General features: G+C 41.2%; 1 protein-coding gene across 2 annotated transcripts in view; it reads right to left on the minus strand.

Annotated features, from left to right (window-relative positions):
- The window catches only part of ASPH (aspartate beta-hydroxylase), a 207,742-nt gene that overhangs the window by 22,127 nt on the left and 161,982 nt on the right, over positions 1-23,633 (minus strand). For both annotated transcript variants that reach the window (XM_082859064.1, XM_082859063.1), the window contains 2 exons: positions 22,562-22,651; positions 17,588-17,725 (listed from right to left, as the gene is read on the minus strand). In XM_082859064.1, the coding sequence (XP_082715190.1) occupies positions 17,588-17,725; positions 22,562-22,651 (228 nt within the window). The remainder of the gene's footprint in view (positions 1-17,587; positions 17,726-22,561; positions 22,652-23,633) is intronic.

Raw genomic sequence — 23,633 nt, forward strand, 5'->3', positions numbered from 1 at the left:
AAACAAAGCCAATACATGTCCTCGTGTTTAGAATTCAGCCAAACAAAAACATTTCTTTGACTTCTCACTGTGAGGGTGCCTTAGGCTCTGTCAGTAAGTGCCTGGCTGGCGAGGGTAGATCCCATGGGAGGAGAAGGACAGGCTCTCCTCCTGGGAACCCTCACTGCACAGCGATACTGATGAGCAGTGGAGATGGCAGAGGGGTGGGTGCCATGGGGGACAGCAGGCCAGGGCAAGCATCCGGAGTGGCAGCCTAGGGGGAAGTACTATCAGGAGAAAAGAACGAAAACGGCATGAAAGAGGCTAGGTTACATAGAGAAACCGGGATTTTGAAACATTCATAATTTCAAACATTTCTACGTTGCATGGGAAGTGGATGTGGTCATGGAGTCTACGGGTACCCGGATAGCGAAGAACACAACAGATGATTTCAACGAGAATCGGGGCTCAAGAGCAAGGAAGTAAAGCTGGTGAGTTACAAACACATACAAAAGATGGAAGCAACAATTAGCGTGCTCTGAAAATGGACCGAGTTGCCTTATAACACAGGGGTCTCGGGCTTCCCTGGTGGCGCGGTGGTTGAGAGTCTGCCTGCCGATGCAGGGGACACAGGTTCGTGCCCCGGTCCGGGAAGATCCCACATGCCGCGGAGCGGCTGGGCCCGCGAGCCATGGCCGCTGAGCCTGCGCGTCCGGAGCCTGTGCTCCTCAACGGGAGAGGCCACAGCAGTGAGAGGCCCGCGTACCGCAAAAAAATAATAATAAAATAAAATAAAATAAAACAGGGGTCTCTATCGTTTGAAGTATTCAAGAGAAGTCTGGATGACCAATTACAGGTGGGGCAAAGCACAAGAGAAGGTGTAAAGTGTTTTTACCAACGCGTGCTTTATGAATTAACAATTCAATGTAGGAAAACCAAGAAGGAGCCAGGAATACAGCACGAGCAGAGGACTCCACCAAAGACAGATACACTCAGAGATTTGTGTGAAGACATGGTACCAACTTCAGCCAAACCCCGGGAACGCTTGTGACACTGTGTGACCACATTAGGTATATTCCAATATTCTAGGGCAAGCGGTAGGTTTTAAGATTAGATACTGATTTTATACCGCTTTTTCCCCCCTTGTTACTTTGAGTCTATTGACATTTCTTTTTTTAAAAAATTCAGCTTTGAGACTTAATTAACATATAAAATTGTAAGATATTTAAAATGTAGATCGTGGTAATTTGATATACATATACATTGCGAAAGGAATCCCCCCACCTGATTAATTAACACATTTATCACCTCATATATTTATTTATTTGGTATTTTGGGAGTGAGAATATTTTACTTCTATTCCCTTAGCAAATTTCAGTTTACAATACGGTGTTGTCAACTACGGTCTCAATGTCATACATCAGGTCCTTAGACCTTATCCATCATATAGCTGGAAGTCTGTACCCTTTACCCAAACCTCTCCCTACTTCCTTCGCCTCCAGCCCCTGCCAGCCACTTTTCCACTCTCTGTTTCTATGAGTCTTACTTTTTTTTTTTAATTGAGATTGCACATTGTAAGTAATACCACACAGTATTTGTCTTCCTGTGTCTGGCTTATCTCACTTGGTGCCCTCAAGGTCCGTCCAAGTCACAAATGGCAGGATTTCTTTTCTCGTGGCTGAATAGTGTTCCATTGTGCGCGCATGTGTGTGTGTGTGTGTGCGTGCGTGTGTGTGTGTTACATCTTCCTTATTCACTCATCCATTGATGGACACTTAGGTTGTTTCTATATCTTGGTTATTGTGGATAAGGGTACAATGAACGCAAAAGTGCAGATATCTCAAAATATTTTACTTTGAATTACATTTGCATTTCTCTGGATATAGACCCAGTAATGGGATTACTGGGTCACTTGGTAGTTCTATTTTTCACTTGTTGAGGACCGTCCATATTGTCTTCCACAGTAGCTGCACCAATTGATTTTATATTTCTATGAAACCCACCCACTGATTTGTGTCAAAATCTGGAGCTGCTCTTATCATCACCATGCTCTCTGCTGGTGTGGATCATCTGTCCACAAATAATCTTGAAACCATGCCCCATAGAGTTAAAAAAACCACCCTGAAACTGTGCCCCATTGGGTTAACAGAAACTTGGTGACTAACAGAAATTCTTGAGTTTGTCTTATAGTTTGCTATATATCTGCTTGCAGCCTACTTTACTACCCACGCTCGCCTTAATTATTTTCTTGCAAATTGCATACCCTCCAAGCTTCATGTTAGCCTAAACAATAAGACATTTGCCTGAGTTGTTTTCTAGGCACTTGGAGTCAGCTGTGTCTAGTTCAAGCTCCAGCTGGCTAAGGCTGGTTGGGACCACTGACCCTAAAACTGGGCCTGTATAGGTGTCTGATGGATGACTGTTTGATGTCGAGGACCAAAACCTGCACACTCAGATCATGCTAAGTGCCTCAATTGTTATTTTATTACATCTATTTATTTTGTTTTATTAAAAAAATTTTTTTTCTAGGCCATGCCATGCAGCATGTGGGATCTTAGTTCCCCGACCAGGGATCGAACCTGTGCCCTCTGCATTGGGAGCATGGAGTCTTAACCACTGGACCACCAGGGAAGTCCCTCCGTTTTTACACATACATTCCATGAAGAAGCGTGTAACTTAGAAACACCTTGGGCAGACCACTGATTACCTCACCTTTTCCCTACATCCAATCACCTTTCCCCACCCCTAAGATCACCCTACTTCTTTATCCCATAAATATCTCAAGCTCCTTGCCTTCAGGGAGGCAGATCTGAGACTGGTTCTCCCGTCTCCTCCCTTGGCTGCCTGTGAATAAATCCTTTCTTTGCTGCTGCGAACCTGGTAAACGAACCTGGTTTGGTAACAATTTCAATATTATTTCATCCCAAGAAGGTAATTCATCAATAGTAGGTCAAAGACTGCATTGCAATTAAGAGATACTCAAAAACCCTCACTTAGGCAGGTCCCCAGAGTGAGAGAAGACCACGGTTTTCTCAAGAATCCCAAGATCATGGAAAGAGAATGCACCCCAGATGCATCTCCCCAAATGTACCTAAACTGCCAACGCTCCCCGCAGCTACTGTAACTTATTCAAGTTGTTAGATAAATCTGTCTAATTCATGTTAAACTGCCACAAAGACAGGGGAGAATCACCTCTCTAACACTTGAAATTACTTCTCAAATGAGGTTATCAGTGCCTGATATGGCAGGCAGGCTCTCACCCTCTGCCCTCCCAGTACTTCAGTGGCTTCTTTCATTTCTTTTGAAGGCTGATTTTAGGGGCATCTTTGGAAAGAGCTGATCTTTTGTTCCTAAAATAGGGCACAGGGCCCTAGGGAAAATGTTCAAGTGACTGCATCACTAAATAAAATGTTTAAATTTTCTTTAAGGGCAGGCTGTCTTTTACATGTGAAATGTCGTTCCTGCCCCCTTCCGCACCCCTCTCCCCAGGGTCCCCCCAGGGAAGTGTCGCTGCAGAGGGACTTTTCCGGGAATAGTGATGACTTTTTAAAAAAACTTTCTTGTTTGCCCCTGTTATACGTGCCGCAGGGGTGCTGGAGGACAGTCTGGCTGAAAGGAGCAACCAGATGCAGGGTCTCCCGGTCGGTCCCAAGCTGGAAACACTCTTGCGGCAGTGCCACCGACCTGCTCAGTACGCTCAGTGCTGAGCAGACCCTGCACGGACATTTATTTTCATCATGAAACAGCCACTCAGCATTTCCTCTTTAGAGGTCAGTAGTTTGTCGTGGAATCTGACAACTGGAAGTGTCTGTACTGTGAGTGCAGTGGAGACTTTTCCACTTTAGGGATGACAGAGCACTTGGGCCGGTGACTGAGCCTAAGGTCTCACAATCTAGCACCAGAACCGGCTCTGCGGTGCCCCCTGATTATCCCCGGGGCACCTGTGGGAGGAGGGTGTCAGGCTGCGGTGGGCTCGGGGGCAGCAGAGCGGCCGTGGGTCCCCGTCTCCTGTGACTTACAGGGCACACACTGGGCACATACTGGTGGAACAAGGTGTCCCTGGCTGGGAACTGGGTGTGTCTCAAAGGGGGCGCACGCTGACAACTGGGGAAAACTGGGCTAACCAGATCACACCAGTTCTACCTGGTGACATGATGAAAAACACAAAGGTCACAACCATCACAATCCCCTACGTGTTCAACAGAAACATTTTTTCTACGAAAGTAAGGATTCTGCTTGGGGGTGTTTTTCAGCTTTGGAAAGACGTGGCAGGGTCTCTTTTACGGGCATCAGGGAGAAATCTGGAATGGGACCCGGAAATGGCATTTTCAAGCACAAACCAATGAACTGCACTGTAAAACATTCACATGGTTACAGGGGATTAAAGACCAAACCTAATTACGTGTGTGCTCGTGAGAGAGAGAGAAAGGGAGGGGGGACCGGGGGGGAGGGGTAGGAGGAGGAAGAAGGAGGAGGAAAGAAGAAATGCACTTTCTCTACAGTAACATTATTAGTTGTCTGACTCGGCAAAAAATTCCGCTTTTTAGGAAATTCCAACAGGAACCTGAAGGCTTACACAGACCGGGCCATGCCTACATTTTTAAAGGTTTCATTTGACCTATTACTTCCTTGACCCTAAATTCATTCATTTCATGAAACTGAAAAGAGAAACTCATAGGGTTAGTATTTGAGTTGGTTGCCCAGAAGACAACAGCTTCTGATTCATGTTTCTTCTGGCTACACAGGCTTTAGAAAACAGAGATTCGCTTGTTTTCACAGTGCCTCATGGCCTCGTAAACCCGTCATCAGCACTCGCCTCTCAGTTACACCTCAGCTATATTTGGCGCTCAGTCATCTAGAGATGGACTTCCCGGTTTCAAGCTTCATCAATCCCAAACTGTGCGCCAGCTCTCCTTAACCCACACCCTCCCTCCAGCTCAGGGCCATTTCCTCCTTTCCCAGATATTCTGCTCACCCCGCTTGGACGGCACACTTTTCTCTTCCACATCAGATTAAGTCCTATTTTTAAAGGCTTCTCCTAACACTGATTTCTTGCGGAAAGCCTTTAGAGGAGCAGACTAATTCTTAACTATTTCCCTTACTATTTCCCTTCATTCAATTAAGACACACACATTTTTTTAAAAGTCAAATATTACTACAAGTCTTACAATGAAAGCAGCAGTACCTTACTCAAGTTTTCCCCAGAGTCCAACCCCCAACTAATCCCTTTAAATATTGTTTTCTCATATCTGCCTGCTTCTATCTAAGTAATCTGTTTATATTTTGCTATCTCTTGATTTATTAATTCTAGACTTGATCTCTCATTTTCTGTCAGGGAAGGGAACAAGTTAACGATTTGATGTCTTCTTTTCCCTCGTCTCCATCTAGCAGTTCAGCTCATGTCACAAACCTTTCATACATCTGGGTAAACTCACATCTGGGTTTTACTGAGTTGTAACAATTACTCTTCATGTCACATGCAGCATTTATAGATTCTGCCTCCTTTGCTCTGGCTTAATTCTGTAATGGCCTTATCACTGTTTCTTCTTTATAGCCCTGCAAGGGTGCTGTAAAACCTCTTATACTATTCTACGCTTTGCCAAAAACATCATGTAAGCTATTACTTTCTTTCCCTCTTTCTCCGAAGATAGCCCTCCAGGAGCCACCTGCCTCGCTCTGCTCTGAACTGGTCGGTGTCTGGGCTTTTGCCAGACAACTGTCATCAGGGAGCTTCTCCTGACCTCTGCCCAGTATGAGGCTCCCTAATTATTGGATTCTAATCTGGATAAAGGATTATCTGTGTGCTTGAGAAAGGACACACCACAGGTAAAACTGAATTTCTAAAAATGTCTGAAGCTATTCTTTAAAAAAAAATTTTATTGAAGTATTTACAATGTTGTATTAATTTCTTCTGTACAGCAAAGTGATTCAGTTATACGTGTGTGTGTACATATATATATATACTTTTCATATTCTTTTCCTTTGTGGTTTATTGCAAGATATTGAATACATTTCCCTGTGCTCTACAGCAGGACCTTGTTGTTTATCCATCCTATATATAATAGTTTGCATCTGTTAATCCCATACTCCCGATCCATCCCTCCCCTATACCCCCTCCCCCTTGGCAACCGCAAGTCTGTTTTCTGAGTCTCTTTCTGTTTCGTATATATGTTCATTTGTGTTGTTTTACAGATTCTGCATATAAGTGATATCACATGGTATTGGTCTTTGTCTTTCTGACTTATCTGAAGCTGTTCTTACACTTGATTGAAGGCTTGACTATGTACAGAATTCTAGGTAGTAAATAATTTCTACACAGACTTTTGAAAGCATTGATCCATTGCGTTATATAACATTTAGTGCTGCTGTTGGGAAATCTGATGCCTTTTGGATTTTTTTTTTCTTTTCCCCTCTAGGAGCTTTATAAAAGTCAATAGAGTGTAGTGGTTAGGGGTGTAAAACATGGGAGCCAGGCTGCCTGGTTTGAAAATCTCACTGTGCCACTTATTAGCTGTGTGCTATCGGGCAAATTACTTAACCACCCTGTGCCTTAGAGTCCTCACTTATAAAGAGCATAAAATACTACTGCTTCCCTCAGGAGTCTATAAGAAGATTAAATGTGCTAAAAGTAACTGTGCTATATATGGATAGAGCTATAATGATAATGATGAGAATTTTAAGATCTTCTTTGTTGATTTTTTTTTACTTTTTTTTTGCGGTACGCAGGCCTCTCACTGTTGTGGCCTCTCCCGTTGCGGAGCACAGGCTCCTGACGCTCAGGCTCAGCGGCCATGGCTCACGGGCCCAGCCGCTCCACGGCATGTGGGATCTTCCCGGACCGTGGCACGAACCCGTGTCCCCTGCATCGGCAGGCGGACTCTCAACCACTGCACCACCAGGAAAGCCCCAAATGTCCTTTTCTTATAAGGACACTAGTCACATTAGATTAGGGCCCACCCTAATGACCTCATTTTAACTTTACCTCTTTAAAGGCCCTATCTCCAAGTACAGTCATATTCAGAGGTACTAACGGGATTAGGAATTCAATATATAATTCTTGAGGGGACACAAGTAACTTGTAACACTAATGCAGGTTCAGGTTAGAACTACATCCAGCTAAGAAAGCAAATAGCAGATGGGAAGGGATCAGGAATCAAGTAAGTCTATAGCAGCAAAATAAAGCATAGTCATGGGAAAAGTCCGGAAGAGTTACACTTTTAACATGTGAACAAACCATAATACAGGAATTCACAGAGCTCAGGTTAACATAAGCAAGAGTAGGTAAGTAACTGTGTATGACTAGCTGTTCAGAAAAAAGGGAATTGAGAAAATATAGACATTGGCAACTGAGAAGTCCCAGAGATGTGCGTGTACTTTGAAAGGTTCTGACTCTAAATTAAGAGAAGGCATGTGGTCGAAGACTATTCCAGGCCAAGTGTACACATTCAGTTGGAGTTAGAACGCATTGATAATAGTGGTGCGTTACTAAAATGTATATACCATTTTTACCTCATTATCTAAGAACATGCTGGCTCTAGTTATTTATTTTAGGAATTACAGATCTGATTTCTTAAAGTCAGTTTACTTAAATCTTCGCTAAAACATGCCTATACTTTACACTGTGATGAGAAGACACGGGTGGCAGTGTCCCCTGCCTTAGAAGGAATATACCAGGTAGAGGGGCGTCCTCCTGAGCACCGAGCTGAAGTGACGAAATCCAAGCAAACACCACAGCGCGTGCAATGCTCTCACAGCAAGTTGATCTTAATAAAATCTCTAGGGAAATTAGTAGCATTGAAGGAGCAATCTCTTGCTGGTCCTCGTGCATTTTTTTTTTTTTTTTTTGCGGTACACGGGCCTCTCACCGCTGTGGCCTCTCCCGCTGCGGAGCACAGGCTCCAGATGCGCAGGCTCAGCGGCCATGGCTCACGGGCCCAGCCGTTCCACGGCACGTGGGATCTTCCCGGACCGGGGCACGAACCCGTGTCCCCTGCATCGGCAGGCGGACTCTCAACCACCGTGCCACCAGGGAAGCCCCCTAGTGCATTTTAATCAGACCTCCTGTTTTTCAAGTTTGAATATAAAAATAAAGGAAAACATCTGACATTTCTTATCGTGGAAATAAACAAGGACCAACCAAATGAGAAAAGCAAAGGCTATTTATTCAGACAAGCAAGGGAGTCTGCCACGATCACCAGTGTTTTGGCAGAGACGTGGGAAAACTTTCTAGTGAAAGAAGAGAAGGATTCAGGGGTGCCCTGATTGGAGGCTGTTGGCCTGGGGAAGCTGTAGGCAGGCTGACTAGAAGCTGGGTGTTCTGGTGATTGGTGAGCGGAGCATATTTGACTTTCTCTGGTGGGTCCTAAGTTGGAAGCGGGGACAAAAACTAGGAAAGCTGTCCGTTATCAATCAAGTCCTGGCCATTTGGGGCAGAATGTGATAGAAGTGACTGTTTAGCTTTCTGGATTGCCACTGGAGATAGTAATCTGGCCTCCTGCCAGTCTGATCTACAGTAGGCTCGCTTCCTGGTTTATTTATTGTAGAAAAGGGGTTCGTTTCCCTGGCAGGCTGCTGCAGATTGTAGGTCAAGGTTCTATTTTTATAAATGGTCTGGCCATTGCCGCTTAGTATATAGTCTCTCGTATCCTTACTGAACGGAAAGGACAGCATAAAGTACGTGGCACAGGGCAAGAGAAGAGTCTTGGAGGACTGAATTTTGCTCTTTCTAAAGAGTGGGGAAAAAAGGGGTTTCTTCTCCTAGGAGAAAGGCAAAAAGATAGCCCAGATTGCCAGGAGAAGCAGCCAGCCTGAGGGCTTCAAGGACACAAGAGTGCAAAGGAGACCCACATTCCTGTACTCTAGCCCAGACTGGCGGGGATGCCAGCCAACATTCTCAGTCAGAGGAAGGTAAAAGGGGAAATAAAGTTCTGTCGTCCCTTCCCTGCTCTACCCACGGGGAACAGTGCAGCGGGCTAGGCCAGGAGGGAGTAAAAACCCCAAAGCCCCTAATCTCAAGGGGCTGCAAGTCTGACAGAGACTTTCTGTTTATATATATAATAAACCACTTGATAAACAGATAAGCAAGTTATCTATATGTGTATGTGCACATGCATCCATCGGTGCGTATGTATATTAAGATATAGATCATGACCTACTGAAACAGAGCAGGACCCTGTGGTCCTTGCCCCCCACGTCCTCCACCTGCCTTTTGTCTGTGGAAAATCTTTAGCCAAAGAGTACGTTTAATCAGAGAAGTGAGAAAATGCGGAAGCAAAGAAAAGCAGTCAAACAGGACAAAACAATAACAGTTTAGTCAGGAAGCAAAGTCATGGACCTTTAATTCCTCCTCAAGGGTTACAGATAATTTTCTGAGCCCTATCCTGTGAGCTGTCTTGTAGATACTGACACCCTCACCGGGTGGAAGAAATTAACTACACGATGAGCAGACTGCAGCCATGACATGAGCTGCCACAATTCCGAGAATTGGCCTCAAGGAAATGGGAACAAACCGACCCGGAACTGAAGAGTAACTACTTAAACCAATCAAGACGATGCTTGTCAGACCACCACGTGACCAATTTCAAGATGACTGTCAGAGCTGCCTGTGCTGTTTCTGCGCGCAGCCCCTCCCTGCACCTGTAAAAGCTCTTGCCCCCGGCTGTCCTTTGGACAGGAGTCCGCCTCCACACACCTCGCCCTCTCCCCACCCCCATCCCCGCATGCCAGCTCTTGAGCGGTAAGCAGCCGGATCCCGCTTTGGTAACACTGCTTGATCAAAAATTTTGGAACTGCAAATGGCGTACTAACCTACAGATGCAGCTTGCAGTGTAGTACCCGGGTCTGTAAGTCAAACACTGTACTGCAAGCTCCCGAGGTGGACCAGAGATAAAGGCAATTTCTAGGCATTTTTTAAAAAACTGACAAATATTGAAAACTCATCAATTTTGCTTTGAGAAAGAAAATGACCTTTGAGTTTGAAATAATTCAAAGAATTTCTAATATTTCAGCCTTTTGATATGTTGCTATAACTGGCATCTTAGACCCTCCTATAACCGTAGCAGAGTGTCAGCTCTTATTAAGGGCTCACACTTAAACACACACGGGAACATCCACGATGGTGGTGTTTTGTTGTGTTTTGTTCTGTTTTTGCACTTGTAGGAGAGGAGGAACTGAGGCAATTATTTTGCATTTGGAGAGAAAGAAACCGAGGCCCAGATGGATGAAATGACTTCCTTAAGGTGTCAGAGCAGAGAGCAAAACTAACCTGCTTCTAAAGTTCACTTTTAAATCACATAACCATCGAATTCCGTAAATTCTCTGGACTCTTGTTGTCATTTGTAGTGAAAATATCATTGGAATCCAAAAGTCGAAAGTCTGATTTAGAAAAATAGGATTAAACTATTACGTTAATCTTAAGAAACTGCTTTCAGCACTTCTTTATAGGATGATGCTTACTTTTCTATAAAATTGATAATCCTCTTACTTTATAGCTTAATTCCACTGTAAGTCTGACATTTTTGCTTCTGTCTCAATCCAATTCATTTCAAAAGCAGTTCAGTGAAAATATTCAAATATTTAATCACACAGATACGAATGCTGAACCACGAATTCACTCCTGTATAAGTCCTATTTTTGTCCAGGTGGCATTATTCATACACAACGGGTTTCTCAATTAATAAAAGCCAGAGTCTGAGAGAAAATGCCAGGAAGAGTATCATTCAATCAATCATTCTTACGCACTGTGTCACAACACTGGCAAGTTTTACTGGGCACTTCTCCAACTGTAATAAAACTACCGTATGAGGAGGGAAAACTTATCAGCAATGCTATATGCTTCTATCAGAGCAAATGCTGTGAAAACCTCAGAAAAAGCATGCAAGAGTTTCCCTTTTTCCCAGTGATGAATGCAGAGTTAGGGAGCAGGGAAAAAAATAGAAAAGGGTTATTTTGAACTATGGTTTTCAGTTGCTATTGGCTGTTGTGCTCTCCATGTTACTACAGCGGTTTCAAGGCATGCATGTTTACATCTAAATTAGCCATGGAATAATTTGGATCAAAAAGCTAATCTCAAAAAGAAGAAGAGCAAACTTCTTAACTATGATGGCTTTCCTCTCACTGGAAGAGATTTCTTTTCCCTTTTCTATTTATAACCTAGCAAAGACATTAATCTATTTTTGTTTCAATTTCTACGTTAAATACCCCCAAAACACTTAGGGTTTTCATATTTGGGCAAAAAAAGTACTCAATTTCAATGAACATATGCCTAAAAGAAAAAACTCTACTGGGATATTTTTCTCTAAATTTTTTTCATCAAGTTGCACAGCCTCTTAACACCCCCAGTGCACGGAATTGCCAAATTGCAAGCTACACAATAAGGGGAAACAATGACAATTCAACAAAATGGAAAAACACAGATGATAACATTTTACTGAACACTGTCCCGTGCCTTCGAGAAAATTGCACTCTACAGCTCACTGGAACATACAATGAAAATAATTTAAATGAAAATGTGCTATGCATGGCAGTTAATCATGACGTAAGGGCCAGATCTGGGTAAGTATTCTAAAAGGATTTTGGCCAAACATGGCAGCTACCCCATCTAGAAGGTTCCCATCTTACAGTAGGAATGCCTGGGTGATGATCCTTGATCCACAACAGTCAAATCTGTAATTTGAAAATGGAAGAAAATCTTGATGTGCAAGGGTGTGTCAGCTAAACGGTTCTGGGCCCTGGGTTCCTCACACAGAAAGTTCTGCCTCGTCATACTCACTACTGGTGAGTGGTCACCCGAAATTACTTTAAGTCATAACATATACAATATTAACATTACTGCAAATCAAGGTAGTTAGTAAAGTAAAGCTAACTTTACAATCACAACCCACAGCTGTCACACACTCTGAGATTCTATGCTGCTGGGGACCCTGGGATTAATGCCCAGGACTTGCTTTTTTTCTTCTTAGATGAAGCAGAGCTTAAAACAGGCAGGGCTGAAATCAAGCCCAGAGAAACAGAATTTTGAAATAAGGATTTTAATAATCTTTTTTTTTTTGCGGTACGTGGGCCTCTCACTGTTGTGGCCTCTCCCGTTGCGGAGCACAGGCTCCGGACGCGCAGGCTCAGCGACCATGGCTCACGGGCGCAGCCGCTCCGCGGCATGCGGGATCCTCCCGGACCGGGTCACGAACCCGTGTCCCCTGCATCGGCAGGCGGACTCTCAACCACTGCGCCACCAGGGAAGCCCCCTGAAATAAAGATTTAATTGGCTAGAAGGAGAATAACACAAGACGTAAGAGCAGACCTCAGTAGCTTTGAGCGCGTAGTGAGGTACCAGTGAGGGCACGGACTTGAGCATAAGAAGGCCTCAGTTCCAATCGCAGCCCTCACCTATTAAATATAGGGCCTTGGGCAAATCTCTTAGTTTCTCTAATCCTTACTTACTCAAACGTAAGTGGGTACAATGACACCTATCTTGAAGAGTTGTTGTAAAGATGAGAAGTATTATATACCAAAGTGCTCAGCACAATGATTACAAATAGGCATTTCATACACGATGGCTGTTATGTTATTATTTCAATAATACATAAAATTTCAAAATGTGCTTTCCGACTAATTTTTTAGAAACTAGAAAATACTTTCCTATGAAAACAAGGTAACACATAAATTAAAATTATAAATGATAACAAAAACTAATGTTTACTGAGCACTTCCTACCTACTTATTAAATAAACAGCCACGGAACAAGCACTATTGCCACAGGCACTTTGCAGATAATGAAACAGAAGCATGAAGAAGTGTTGCTCAATGTCACATGGCGAGTAAAGAATGAGGCCAAAAATTCAAAACCAGGCAGTGTGGCTACAGAGCCAATGCTCTAAACTGCTTCACTGTATTGCCATCCACGGCTGAATGGATAAAGAGGATGTGGTGTATATATATATATAGAATGGAATATTACTCAGCCATAAAAAAGAATGAAATTCTGCCATCTGCAGCAACGTGCATGGACCTAGAGAGTATTATGCATAGTGAAATAAGTCAGACAGAGAAAGATAAATACTCTATGTTATCACTTACATGTGGAATATAAAAAATAAAGCAAACAAATGAATATAACAAAACAGAAACAGACTCACAGATACAGAAAACAAACTAGTGGTTACCAGCGGGGAGAGGGGAAGGAGGAGGGGCAAGATAGGGGTATGGGATTAAGAGATACAAACCACTATGTATAAAACAGATAAGTAACAAGGATATACTCGCTAGCACAGGGAATTATAGCCATTATCTTGTAATAACTTCGAATGGAGTACAAACTGTAAAAATACTGAATCATGATGTTATATACCTGAAACTAACATAATATTGTAAATCAATTATACTTCAGTGAAAAACCAAACGAAACAGACAAACCAACAAAACCCGGCAATGTGGCTATGGAGCAGATGCTCTAACCTGCCTCACTGTACTGCCTCACTGATGGTTAAGTTAGGTGATCTTCATCAACCCCCAGAAACCTGTTTAGTTTTCAACATACTTGAAGCACAACATACATATCACAGTTTCCCAATTTTTAACAGATTTATTGAGACATAACTCACATACCATAAAATTCACTCAATTAACTTTTTACAATTCAGTGGTTTTTAGTGCATTCACAGACTTGTGAGCCATCAACACTATCTAATTTTAGAACATTTTCATCACACCAAAAAGTAACTCCTTACTCATGAGCAGGTGCTCAGTCTCAGGCCCTCTCCTCAGTCCTTGGCTCTCACCCCTTCCGCTCTCTGTTGATTTGCCTCCCGGACAGTTCATACAGATAGAATCATGTAACACGTGGTTCATCCATGCTGTACCATGGGCCTTGGCACGTCTTCCCTTTTTATTGCCATTGTGTAATACACTACATTTTGTTTATTCTTTCATTCATCATTTAGATGGACCTTTGGGTGATTGGCCACTTTTTTTCTATTATGAATAATGCTACTAAGAACATTCAGGGACGCATTTTTGTATGAACATATGTTTGCATTTCTCTTGGGGATACACCTAGGAGAAGAACTGCTGGGCCTTAACTCTGTGTTTAACATTTTGAGGAACCGCCAAATCGTTTTCCAAAGTGGCTGCACCCCTCTGCCTCCCCACCAGCTAAGTTCCAGGGTTCCAGTCTCTCCACATACTTGCTACCACTTGTTAATGTTCATCTTTCTTGTTGCAGCCATCCCAGTGAGGGTTAATGGTATCATATTGTAGTTTTGATTTGCATTTCCCTAATGACAAATGTCATCGATCATCTTTACATAGGCTTCTCGGCCATTCATTAACTTCTTTGAATAAGTGTTCAAATCTTTCCCCATTTTTTAACTGAGTTATCTGTCTCTATATTGAGTTATCAGAGTTCTTATTATATTCAGAGTTCTTATCATATATATATATATATATATATATGTTAGATATATGACTTGCAAATATTACCTCTCATTCTATGGATTTTACTTTCACTTTATTGATCATGTCCTTTGAAGCATAAAAGTTTAAGTTTCGATGAAATCTAATTTATTTTGTCTTTTGTCACTTGTACTTTCAGTGTCATAGCCAAGAAAACCATTGCCTAACTCAATAATGTTATGAACACTTCTATGGTTTCTTCTACTAGTTTTATAGTTTTATCTCTTACATTTAGGTCTATATCCATTTTGAGTTTGTTTTTATATATAGTATGAGGTAGCTTTATTTTTTGCATTTGGATATCCAATTGTCCCAGGACCACCTGTGAAAAAGACAGTTCTTTCCCCTTTGCATTGTCTTGGCACCTTTGTCAAAAATCAATTAATCATAAATGTAAGGGTTTATTTCTGTACTTTCAATTCTTATTCCACTGATCTATATGTCTATCCTTATGGAACTATCACACTGTCTTGATTACTTTAATTTGTATGTAGTAAGTTTTGAAACTGGCAAGTCTAAGTTCTCTAACTTTGTTCTTTCTCAAAATTGTTTTGGCTATTCGTGGTCCCTTGTGTTTTCATACGAATTTTAGGATCCGTTTGTCAATTTCCATAAAAGAAAAAAAAGCCATGTGGAATTCTGATAGAGATTGTGTTGAAAGTTTAGATCAACTTGGGAAATATTGCTATCTTAATATCAAGTTTTCTGGTCCATAAACATGGAATGTGTTTCCATTTCTTTAGAGGTTTGAAATTTCCTCCAATACAATTTCATAGTTTTCAGTGTACGTCTTGCACTTCTCTGTAAGATTTATTCTTAAGTATCTTTTAAGAGTTGGATGATGACCCCCAAATTTACATGTTGAATCTTACTCCCCCAGTACCTCAGGATGTGACCCTTTTTGGAGATAGGGTCTTCACAGATGTAATAAAGTTAAAATTAAGACATTAGGGTGGGCCCTAATCCAATATGACTGGTGTCTTTTACAAAGGGTATCCTTTATAAAGAGGGAAAATTCAGAGACAGATACACAAACAGGGACAATGCCATGTGAAGATGATGGCAGAAATTTATAGGTCACACAACTCTAAAGGTTGCCAGAAAACCACCAGAAGCTAGGAGAGAGGAATGGAACAGATTCTCTTACAGCCCCTGGAAGGAAGCAACCCAGCTGACACCTTGATCTTGGAATTATAGCCTCCAGAACTGTGAGACAATTAGTTTGTGATACTTTGCTACTGAAGGTATATCAAGCTAATACAGTATCTTATATTCTTTTTTGAAGCTACTGCAAATGGAATTGTTTTCTTAATTTCATTTTGGGAGGGGTTTTTTTTTTTTTTTTTGCTAGTGTAAAGAAATACAATTGATTTTTGTATTCTGATCTTATAATAAAATACAGAATAAACATGGTCTAGGAAGACTCACTTAATATACGTTTATTGAAACCTCATTGAAAATTTCTTTTCCCCAGTAAACCAAATTGATCAGTGAAGTCTTACAGGTCTTAAAGAACAAGATGTTCTTTAACAAAAAAATTATGGAAAATGTAAAACATATACTTAAAGGTAGAGAAAAGAGTATAAGAAACCTCTATATATCCATCACCTAGATTCCAAAATTATCAATATTTTGTCACTCTTGCCTTTCCCTTCTCACCTCTCTCCGATGAGTGAATGTAGCTATGCTGCCTGGTGGGACAAACAGCCCACGAGTTTTGCCCCTGGGTAACCCTACCCCACCTGAACGGGAGTGAACTGAGAGGAGGTATTTGCTATACTAGTACAGCTGCCTGCAATCCAGACCAGCACAGTGGCCAAACTTAATGTCCTTTCCAAGGATGGAAAAGTTAGGGTATAAATGAAGAAAAGGAGAAATAACAGCTGAAGGTAAGAGGATGAATAAATAGGGTATGTAATGAGGGAAATCCAATATTACATTAATACCTCGAAGAGGCTCAGGGCAAGATATTGTCTCTTAGCTCAGCTACACCAGATGTCTGAAAGGGTAAAGCTATATGTTGCCAAGACCACTCCTACTTCTGGAACTTACGAGATCTAACGGAGGCCTGCCAACCTGAGGGGCCTTGCCCTGGGAGGTACTTTCATATAATGTGAGAATGGACTGGACTCATTATTATTAATGACTGAATGAGACCTAGTAATGTGCCCACATCTATTAACTGTTAGGATTCTTTTGTTAGAAGGGATCTGCGCTCAAAACCCAGAGGGTGGCTTCGGATAATATAAGACATATATCTGGTCTTTGTTTCCAGTTCCCAGTATAAACCTCCCGAAACCCATGAAATTTCCTGAATAACTGGAGTGACTTTTGTCATTCATAAGGACCCCTTTTGAGCACACCTGAATTTATGCTAATAAAACGACTTAGCATGGGGCCCCAGATAGCCTCCGGATGGGGCTGGTCACCAGAAAGACCAGGTGATTAGAAGGCTGGAACTTCCAGCCCACCCACCACTGGGAATGGACATGGGTGTTGCAGATTACGCTCTATAAATCTCTTGAACCACAAGATCTGATGTGCTTTTGGGTGGGTGCGCTTGTCCACAGGCCAGGAGGCTGTGTACCCCAGTTCCATGAGGACAGGAGCTCCCGCACTCAGGACGCTTCTGGACTTACGGGTGAAAGAGTGGTGAGAACCCTCCTGTCTTCCACTAGGCCAGACACCAAAGAGATTTGTAAAACTACATGACAATTCCCATCTTCTTACTTCACTTTTTTTGCTTTGAAAATGTATTTTTTAAACTTATTGATGTTAACATGCAATGGAGTTATTATTTTATTTTCATAGAAGTCATTTAAAAGATTAAATTTCCTTTCAGTTTTAATTTCTAAAAATTATCTTGATACATGTAATCCCCCAGCACACACACACACAACTCCTTGGGGTGCTCAGTAAGTTTTAAGAGTGCAAAGGGGTCCTAAAGCCAAAAGATTTGAGATCTGCTCTTCAACAAATTTCTTTCTTCACCATCTCACCTAAACTCTTTGGCTGATGGGATGAAGATCCTTTTTGCCGTATTTTCTGCAAATGCCACTGGAAAGAAAATCTATCTCCTCCCTGACATTCCTTTCCATGAGAAGCCGTCTTTGAATTTAGAGGACGAGACAGACAAGGACTCGACAAAGTTAACACTCACCTTCACTAATTCCGTGTAGCCCGTTTCCTTGGGGGTCCACCACGGCTGGGCTTTCAGTCCATGAACGTTGTAGAGCGAGCGCTGCCACACAGATGCAAAGTGGCCCCTCTGGTGCCCAAGCTCGTACCACTTATATGCCTGGAAGAGTTCAGAAAGACTGAACTCGAAACGAAGCAGTTTTACTAATTTTACAATTAAGGTCCCTAAAAACAAGGTGTGACTTTTAAATAAAGAGCTTGCTAGTCAGGTGCCCAAATCTGTTACACTGGCAAAAATACTGTTATCTGATTGGGTCTCTGATTATGACCTATTATTTTAAATAAATGTGTGTTTTTTCTTTTCACTCCTAGGCTGAAAGCTCTCTGAACACAGGACTCCACTGCACTCACTGGTCTCCCCAGAGTGTCCAGCAGAATCTAGGACTTTGTTGAGTGGATAAATCATTTAAGACACAAAAGGGGACTATGTTTATATTTTAGCTTTCATTTCTTAAAGTCTGTGTTTCCTTTCAAAGGAAAGGAGTATGATTTTCATCATTTCTTCACAGATATCTGCATTTACTGAACTGGGATGTTAAGAAGGACAGCAACTTCCTTGTTTTGTTTTTTGGCCATGCCTGGTGGCATGCTGGATCTTAGTTCCCTGACCAGGGATTGAACCCGTGCCCCCTGCAGTGGAAGCGGGGAGTCCTAACCACTGCACCACCAGGGAATTCCCGGACAGCAACATGAACAGTCTTCTCACGTCCACATGAAGAAGGCTGCCCCAAGGTAACGAAGTATAAATCCTCCATTAAAGAAGCAGACCGAAAGAAAATATTATTCTGAGTTAGCAGTAAATAGAGTGATAGCCCACGTTAGATTTTTTTAGAAGGGAATTTGTGTTCCTAGTATTTTTTCTTCCTGCCATAAGGGATAACATTTGCGGTTGCAGCCTAGCTGTAACATGATACAACTTGCCTCCAAGAAGACTAACTAGCCTTTTCAGGGACAGCTGGCTGCAGTCTGCAGCTCCACACGTACCCTTCAAAGGACGCCCGAACCATATCCTCTCCCGGGGCCCTCCCCACATGCCTCCTGCACCGTGCTCACCGCATTGTCTTTAGACGGGAAGACGGTTCTAGGAGAGTGCCTAATGGTATCGCCTCCATTATTTTAATTCTGATCTAATGATTACTTTTGAAGAGTGATTTCAAATACATATTTTGATCAATGAAAACAGGCAGTTAATATCAGGCAGAGTAAGAAGATAGAAGAATACCTTCATAAAACCCCATCTTACTTTAGATGTAAGAAATAATAACTTTTAAGTCTCTTAAAATTCATAAGTCAAAAAATTTCCTTCGTTAGAAAAATCAAGTGTGATAGCAGAACCACTCCTATTTTCAGTAACACTTTTCAGCTTACTACTAGCTTGTGCATGCGTAATTTCATTTGATCTTTCCAATAACCCCAAATAGCTCCGTTTTACAAATGCTCGATCTGAGATTTAAAAAGACTAAATATGTTGAATTATCACCCAGGGCAATTTATTGGCAATTTATTCCTCCTTCCTTCTATCTTTGTATCATTAAAAAAAAAAAAAACTATCACAAGGGATCTTCTTACTTAATTATCTTCCTCAATAATATCTCAAATTAAGAATGTATATACTAATCACTTATATGTTTTCCTTGAAATACATGTAAGTGGTAACCATAAAGCAATTTCTTTAAAAACGGCTCACGGTTCATTGATTTCAAAAAATATAGCATTTTACCTTTGAAATTAAATTGACTATATCAGTTATTTTTGTCCAATTTAAATTTAGGGTCTTGTTCCCTATAATCTTCAGTGTTAAACAACATTATTAATTACAACAGATTATTTTTGGAAACTCTTACAGTCCATTAGATTTTTAATCATCAGCAATTCATTTTAAGGACTGGGCATATTGTTAGAGTAGTGAGAAAAATTCTTATAGGAAAATATGTTATATTATTATCATATTATATTAATATACATATAATAGAAAAACTTATAACTCTAGTTCAGGAGTTACAAGTCTTAGATTTCAGTCTTGGCCTTAACACTCACCAGGCTGAATGTCTGGGCAAGAGACTTTGCTTACGGGGGCATGTTTAACTGCCCATAAGAGCTTTTCTGACACTCAAAGTGCATCAAACAGGGCCCTTGGTTTTATACCCTCTGCCATTTAACTTTTACAGAAACAAAACTGTGAAATGATATATTCGAAATTAAAAAAAATCATCTTCAACGATACCTTCAATTATATAGGAGACCCAATGAATTCAGCCAGACTTTTTATTTTTTTTTAAACATCTAGACTACCTCACAATAAAAGTTGCTAGAAAATCCATGATCAAGTTGTTAGAATCCTCTGAAAATGTCCTCTTTACAGGAATACTAAAATAGACAGAAAGCATAGCTGGGCACCTTGCTAAATATGGTCTATATCAATGTCTACTATACTTCAAATTAATGCCAGGTATAGTTTACACACACACACACACACACACACACACACACACACACTCACTACGTAACTACATAGAAATAGTATGTCAAGAGAGTCTAACTCAGAAAAGCCCAGGCCACGTTTGGGGCCCGTGGTACGTGACCCCAGCCAGAGCCTGTTCTGCCTGGAGCATGGTGCATAGTGGGACATGGGACACACATTCGTGATGAGAACAGGTGGTTCAACTGGCCTGGGAGAACCATGAATGCCATCGTTTGGGAAGAGGGCTTTATTTCTATTTTGCACCATGGGGTTCTTGAGCCCAAGATGCCTGGAAGAAGGTAAGACTAAATCAGGAAATGACAGCCAGGTTCTTGCAGCCATCACAGAGGTGGACGGTAACAAAGGCTGGAATGAGAACACCGACCAAGCAAGAGGGAAGATGAGATGGACGCCAGACCTCCGAAGAAGCTGACTGGCCTGGCCGGACTGGAGTGAGGAGGGGGCTTGTCACAGGAAAGGGCGGAGCTAAGCTGGTTCAAGTCTGGATCCTGGGAGCTGGCAACACCATCCAATGAGAGCCAGAACCCAGGAGGAAACGTCCTTTAGAGGAGAACAAGTGAGTTGTCACTGCAGCATCGTGTGGAGAAACTAGGCAGGCGGTAGATTGTGGACTCTGAGTAGGAGATGGGAGCTCGAATGTGGATTTGGGAGTTACAGAAATTCTGGGAAAAGCTGAGGCTGAATTGCTACGAGAGTATCACGATTGGTCTTTCTCCCACTTCCTGCCCATACGAAATGATCCCGTGAGAAAAGTCAAAACTACTTTATTGTCAGCTTCTGCAGCACAGAGGCTGTGGGTTTGCTTCTCTTTTCATGCCTGGAGCAGAGCTTAAGAGCATGAAGGAGGGTTGCTTCCCGGTATGAAAACTCAGAGCGCGAGAGTCAACTCAGACTCAACATCTAATATGGAGAATATGCTAACGTGGGATTTCTATAGGCTTGTTTCTTCTATAAGGATGAATCTTTGTGAGCATTTAAATTCAAGAACTGTGCTGTTCTTTGCGTCTTAATGATAATTAAGCTGATAGAACAATCCCATAGGTTCAAATCCCAAGCGCCTAACAATGTGTAGTAGTGAATTCTTTGCCCTTGAAGTAAGGGCTGTTTTCATCTAAGATGTGAGAATAAATCACAGACTTCTTTTATCTGCCTTTGTCCGGGACCATGAGATGTTAAAAGGTAAATTAATTAGTGACAATTACATTTATAGCAATCACATATGAACACTTATCAAGTGTTAGATACTGTAGCAAAATCTTTCTTATCGCTCTCATTCAAAGGAGGTACCAGGCATTTACATCTTAAAAGAATGAAGGAACACAAAAGTGAGTACTAATCAGCAATTTCTTCTCCCTTCTTTCTCTTTGCCTCTCATTTCTCATTCTATTCCAGTTGATTGACTGGTAGGTCAGAGGGGGAAAGGTATAGATACACAGAAATGTATAAAGAAAACAGTGTCAATTATCCAAATTTCTGTTACCCGAAATTGGTTCCTGTCACTAGCCGGCAATTACCCCATCACAAAACCCCTTGCGCTCCAATGAACCCTCAATTGTCCAAATGGTCCCATGTTCCTATTAATTTTAGAAACCCGAAGCTATGTTATCCTTAGATGTCACTTTATTACATATATGGAATGCATGGTTACAAAAAGCCAAGGACTCACTACAGCCTTTGATCCCCGACTCTAAGGACAGCCCAGCCTAGAGCCATGCGATGGTGAAGGACAGCCCAGCAATGTTGTGTGAACTACAGTGGATGGTGAGAGTTTGGGAATTTACATTGTATGATGTCATGATTAATGACCAAATGTTATGTTTAAAGAAGCTGACACTGTACTCAGAAAAAAAGAAATAATCACAAAGAAAACATGTGATTTGCTTTAGCTACTATATTTTCTGTGTCAATAGCAGTCATTATTATAGCTATAGGTATTCATCTTCAACTTGGTATTAAATATTTTGGAAGGTAAATTACACAATTAACTACTGGGTTCAGTGTGCTTAGGAATCAGTTGAATAAAGACTTCATTCTAAAAATAACTACTTTTTAAATTCCAAAATAAAATAAAAATAAATCTAGGCAAACTGTAAAATTATCTCAAAAATATTTTCAATATTTCAAACACATCTCTTCATTTCATAATTTTAAAAATACTTTTTCAAGGCAATATCTATCTCTATAGACACACACACAGACATACACACAGGCACACTAATTTACAGGCTACTCATGATTATTCAGATACTTTCTTGAAAGAAATGATAAAAGTCAAATCCCAAAAATTCTTTATAGGATTTAGTAAGAATTGTCAGGTTGTTACAAAAAGTTTAAGTCACCACCTTCAAAAGTTTATGCTTAACACATTTTTTTCAATTGTAACTCTCTCATAGAAATACTTTCCCCCTCCTCTATCTTCTGTTAAAGAGAACAAAAAGTTCACGAATGCATTACCTCTTTGTTTCCAACTCTCTGCATGGCATCCCCCAGGTGGAAATAAAATCGCCCATCATCAGTGCCAGGATCCCCAGATTCTATTCCTTCCTGTAGAAAGGACAGTGTCAGTATTTATGAAAGAATTAAATACCAGATTTAATTCATTGATTTACTTAATGTTTTCTAAGAATCAGAAAATCACCTCAATATTAAAGTTTGGCAATTAGGTTACTGGTCAACATTTACAATGCAAAGCCAAAAGGAGGTAATAAAGTTCAACTAAACAATATATTCATCATCAATTAACAGTGGAATACCCCACAAAATCAGTATGACACTTTGTGAACTGTGTCCGCAGGAGCAATCGTATTTTAATATCTCAAAGAATTTCTTTGTCCAAGTTTCTATCACACTTATTTTGCTCTCCAAATCTGACCATATGTCATCTAGAGGCTTTTTTATCCCTGAACCAAAATGGTTAGTTGCTCATAGATGTTTGAAATGATAGAGACCCAACTGCAAATAATATTTTTTTTCCACTCAAAACAAATGTGTCCTCACTTTTCAATGAAATCTTTGACAGAACATACAACAAGATTAAAGCCAGTTGGAATCTTTAATTTTATTAAACACCTCCTATCCTAAAACACTCAGCTGATTTCCATCCCCACTGTCCACAAAAGAACTGAAATTTAAATTTATGTAAAAATCAGAAAGAGAGAAAATATTAAAGCAAGAGAATGAATTTAGAAAAGTAAAAGAAGGATGAAGATACAACATATTTAAATGTCTAAAAAACTGCATCTTTGAGGCCTCTTCACAAGGAGCCCGTTATCTTTTACTCAGAAGAAGTTTTATTTGCATAATGTTGGAAAATAGCACGGAACAGAAGCATCACTCATGAGAAGAGAGCTGTGATCTCGGCTCCTGACTGACTGACACTCAAATAAACACCCCTTTGCTCATTAACTAACCAACCCTGCCCTCCACTTCCTCACCTCTGAGCCAGGAGAGTACTGTTAGGTCCTTATTATATGAAAGGAAATCTAAGGGGAACACTTTAAATCAGAAAAACCCACATGCCCACAGG

The sequence above is a fragment of the Leucopleurus acutus genome (genome assembly GCF_964270905.1).
Source record: "Leucopleurus acutus genome assembly, chromosome: 17".
NCBI lineage: Eukaryota > Metazoa > Chordata > Mammalia > Artiodactyla > Delphinidae > Leucopleurus > Leucopleurus acutus.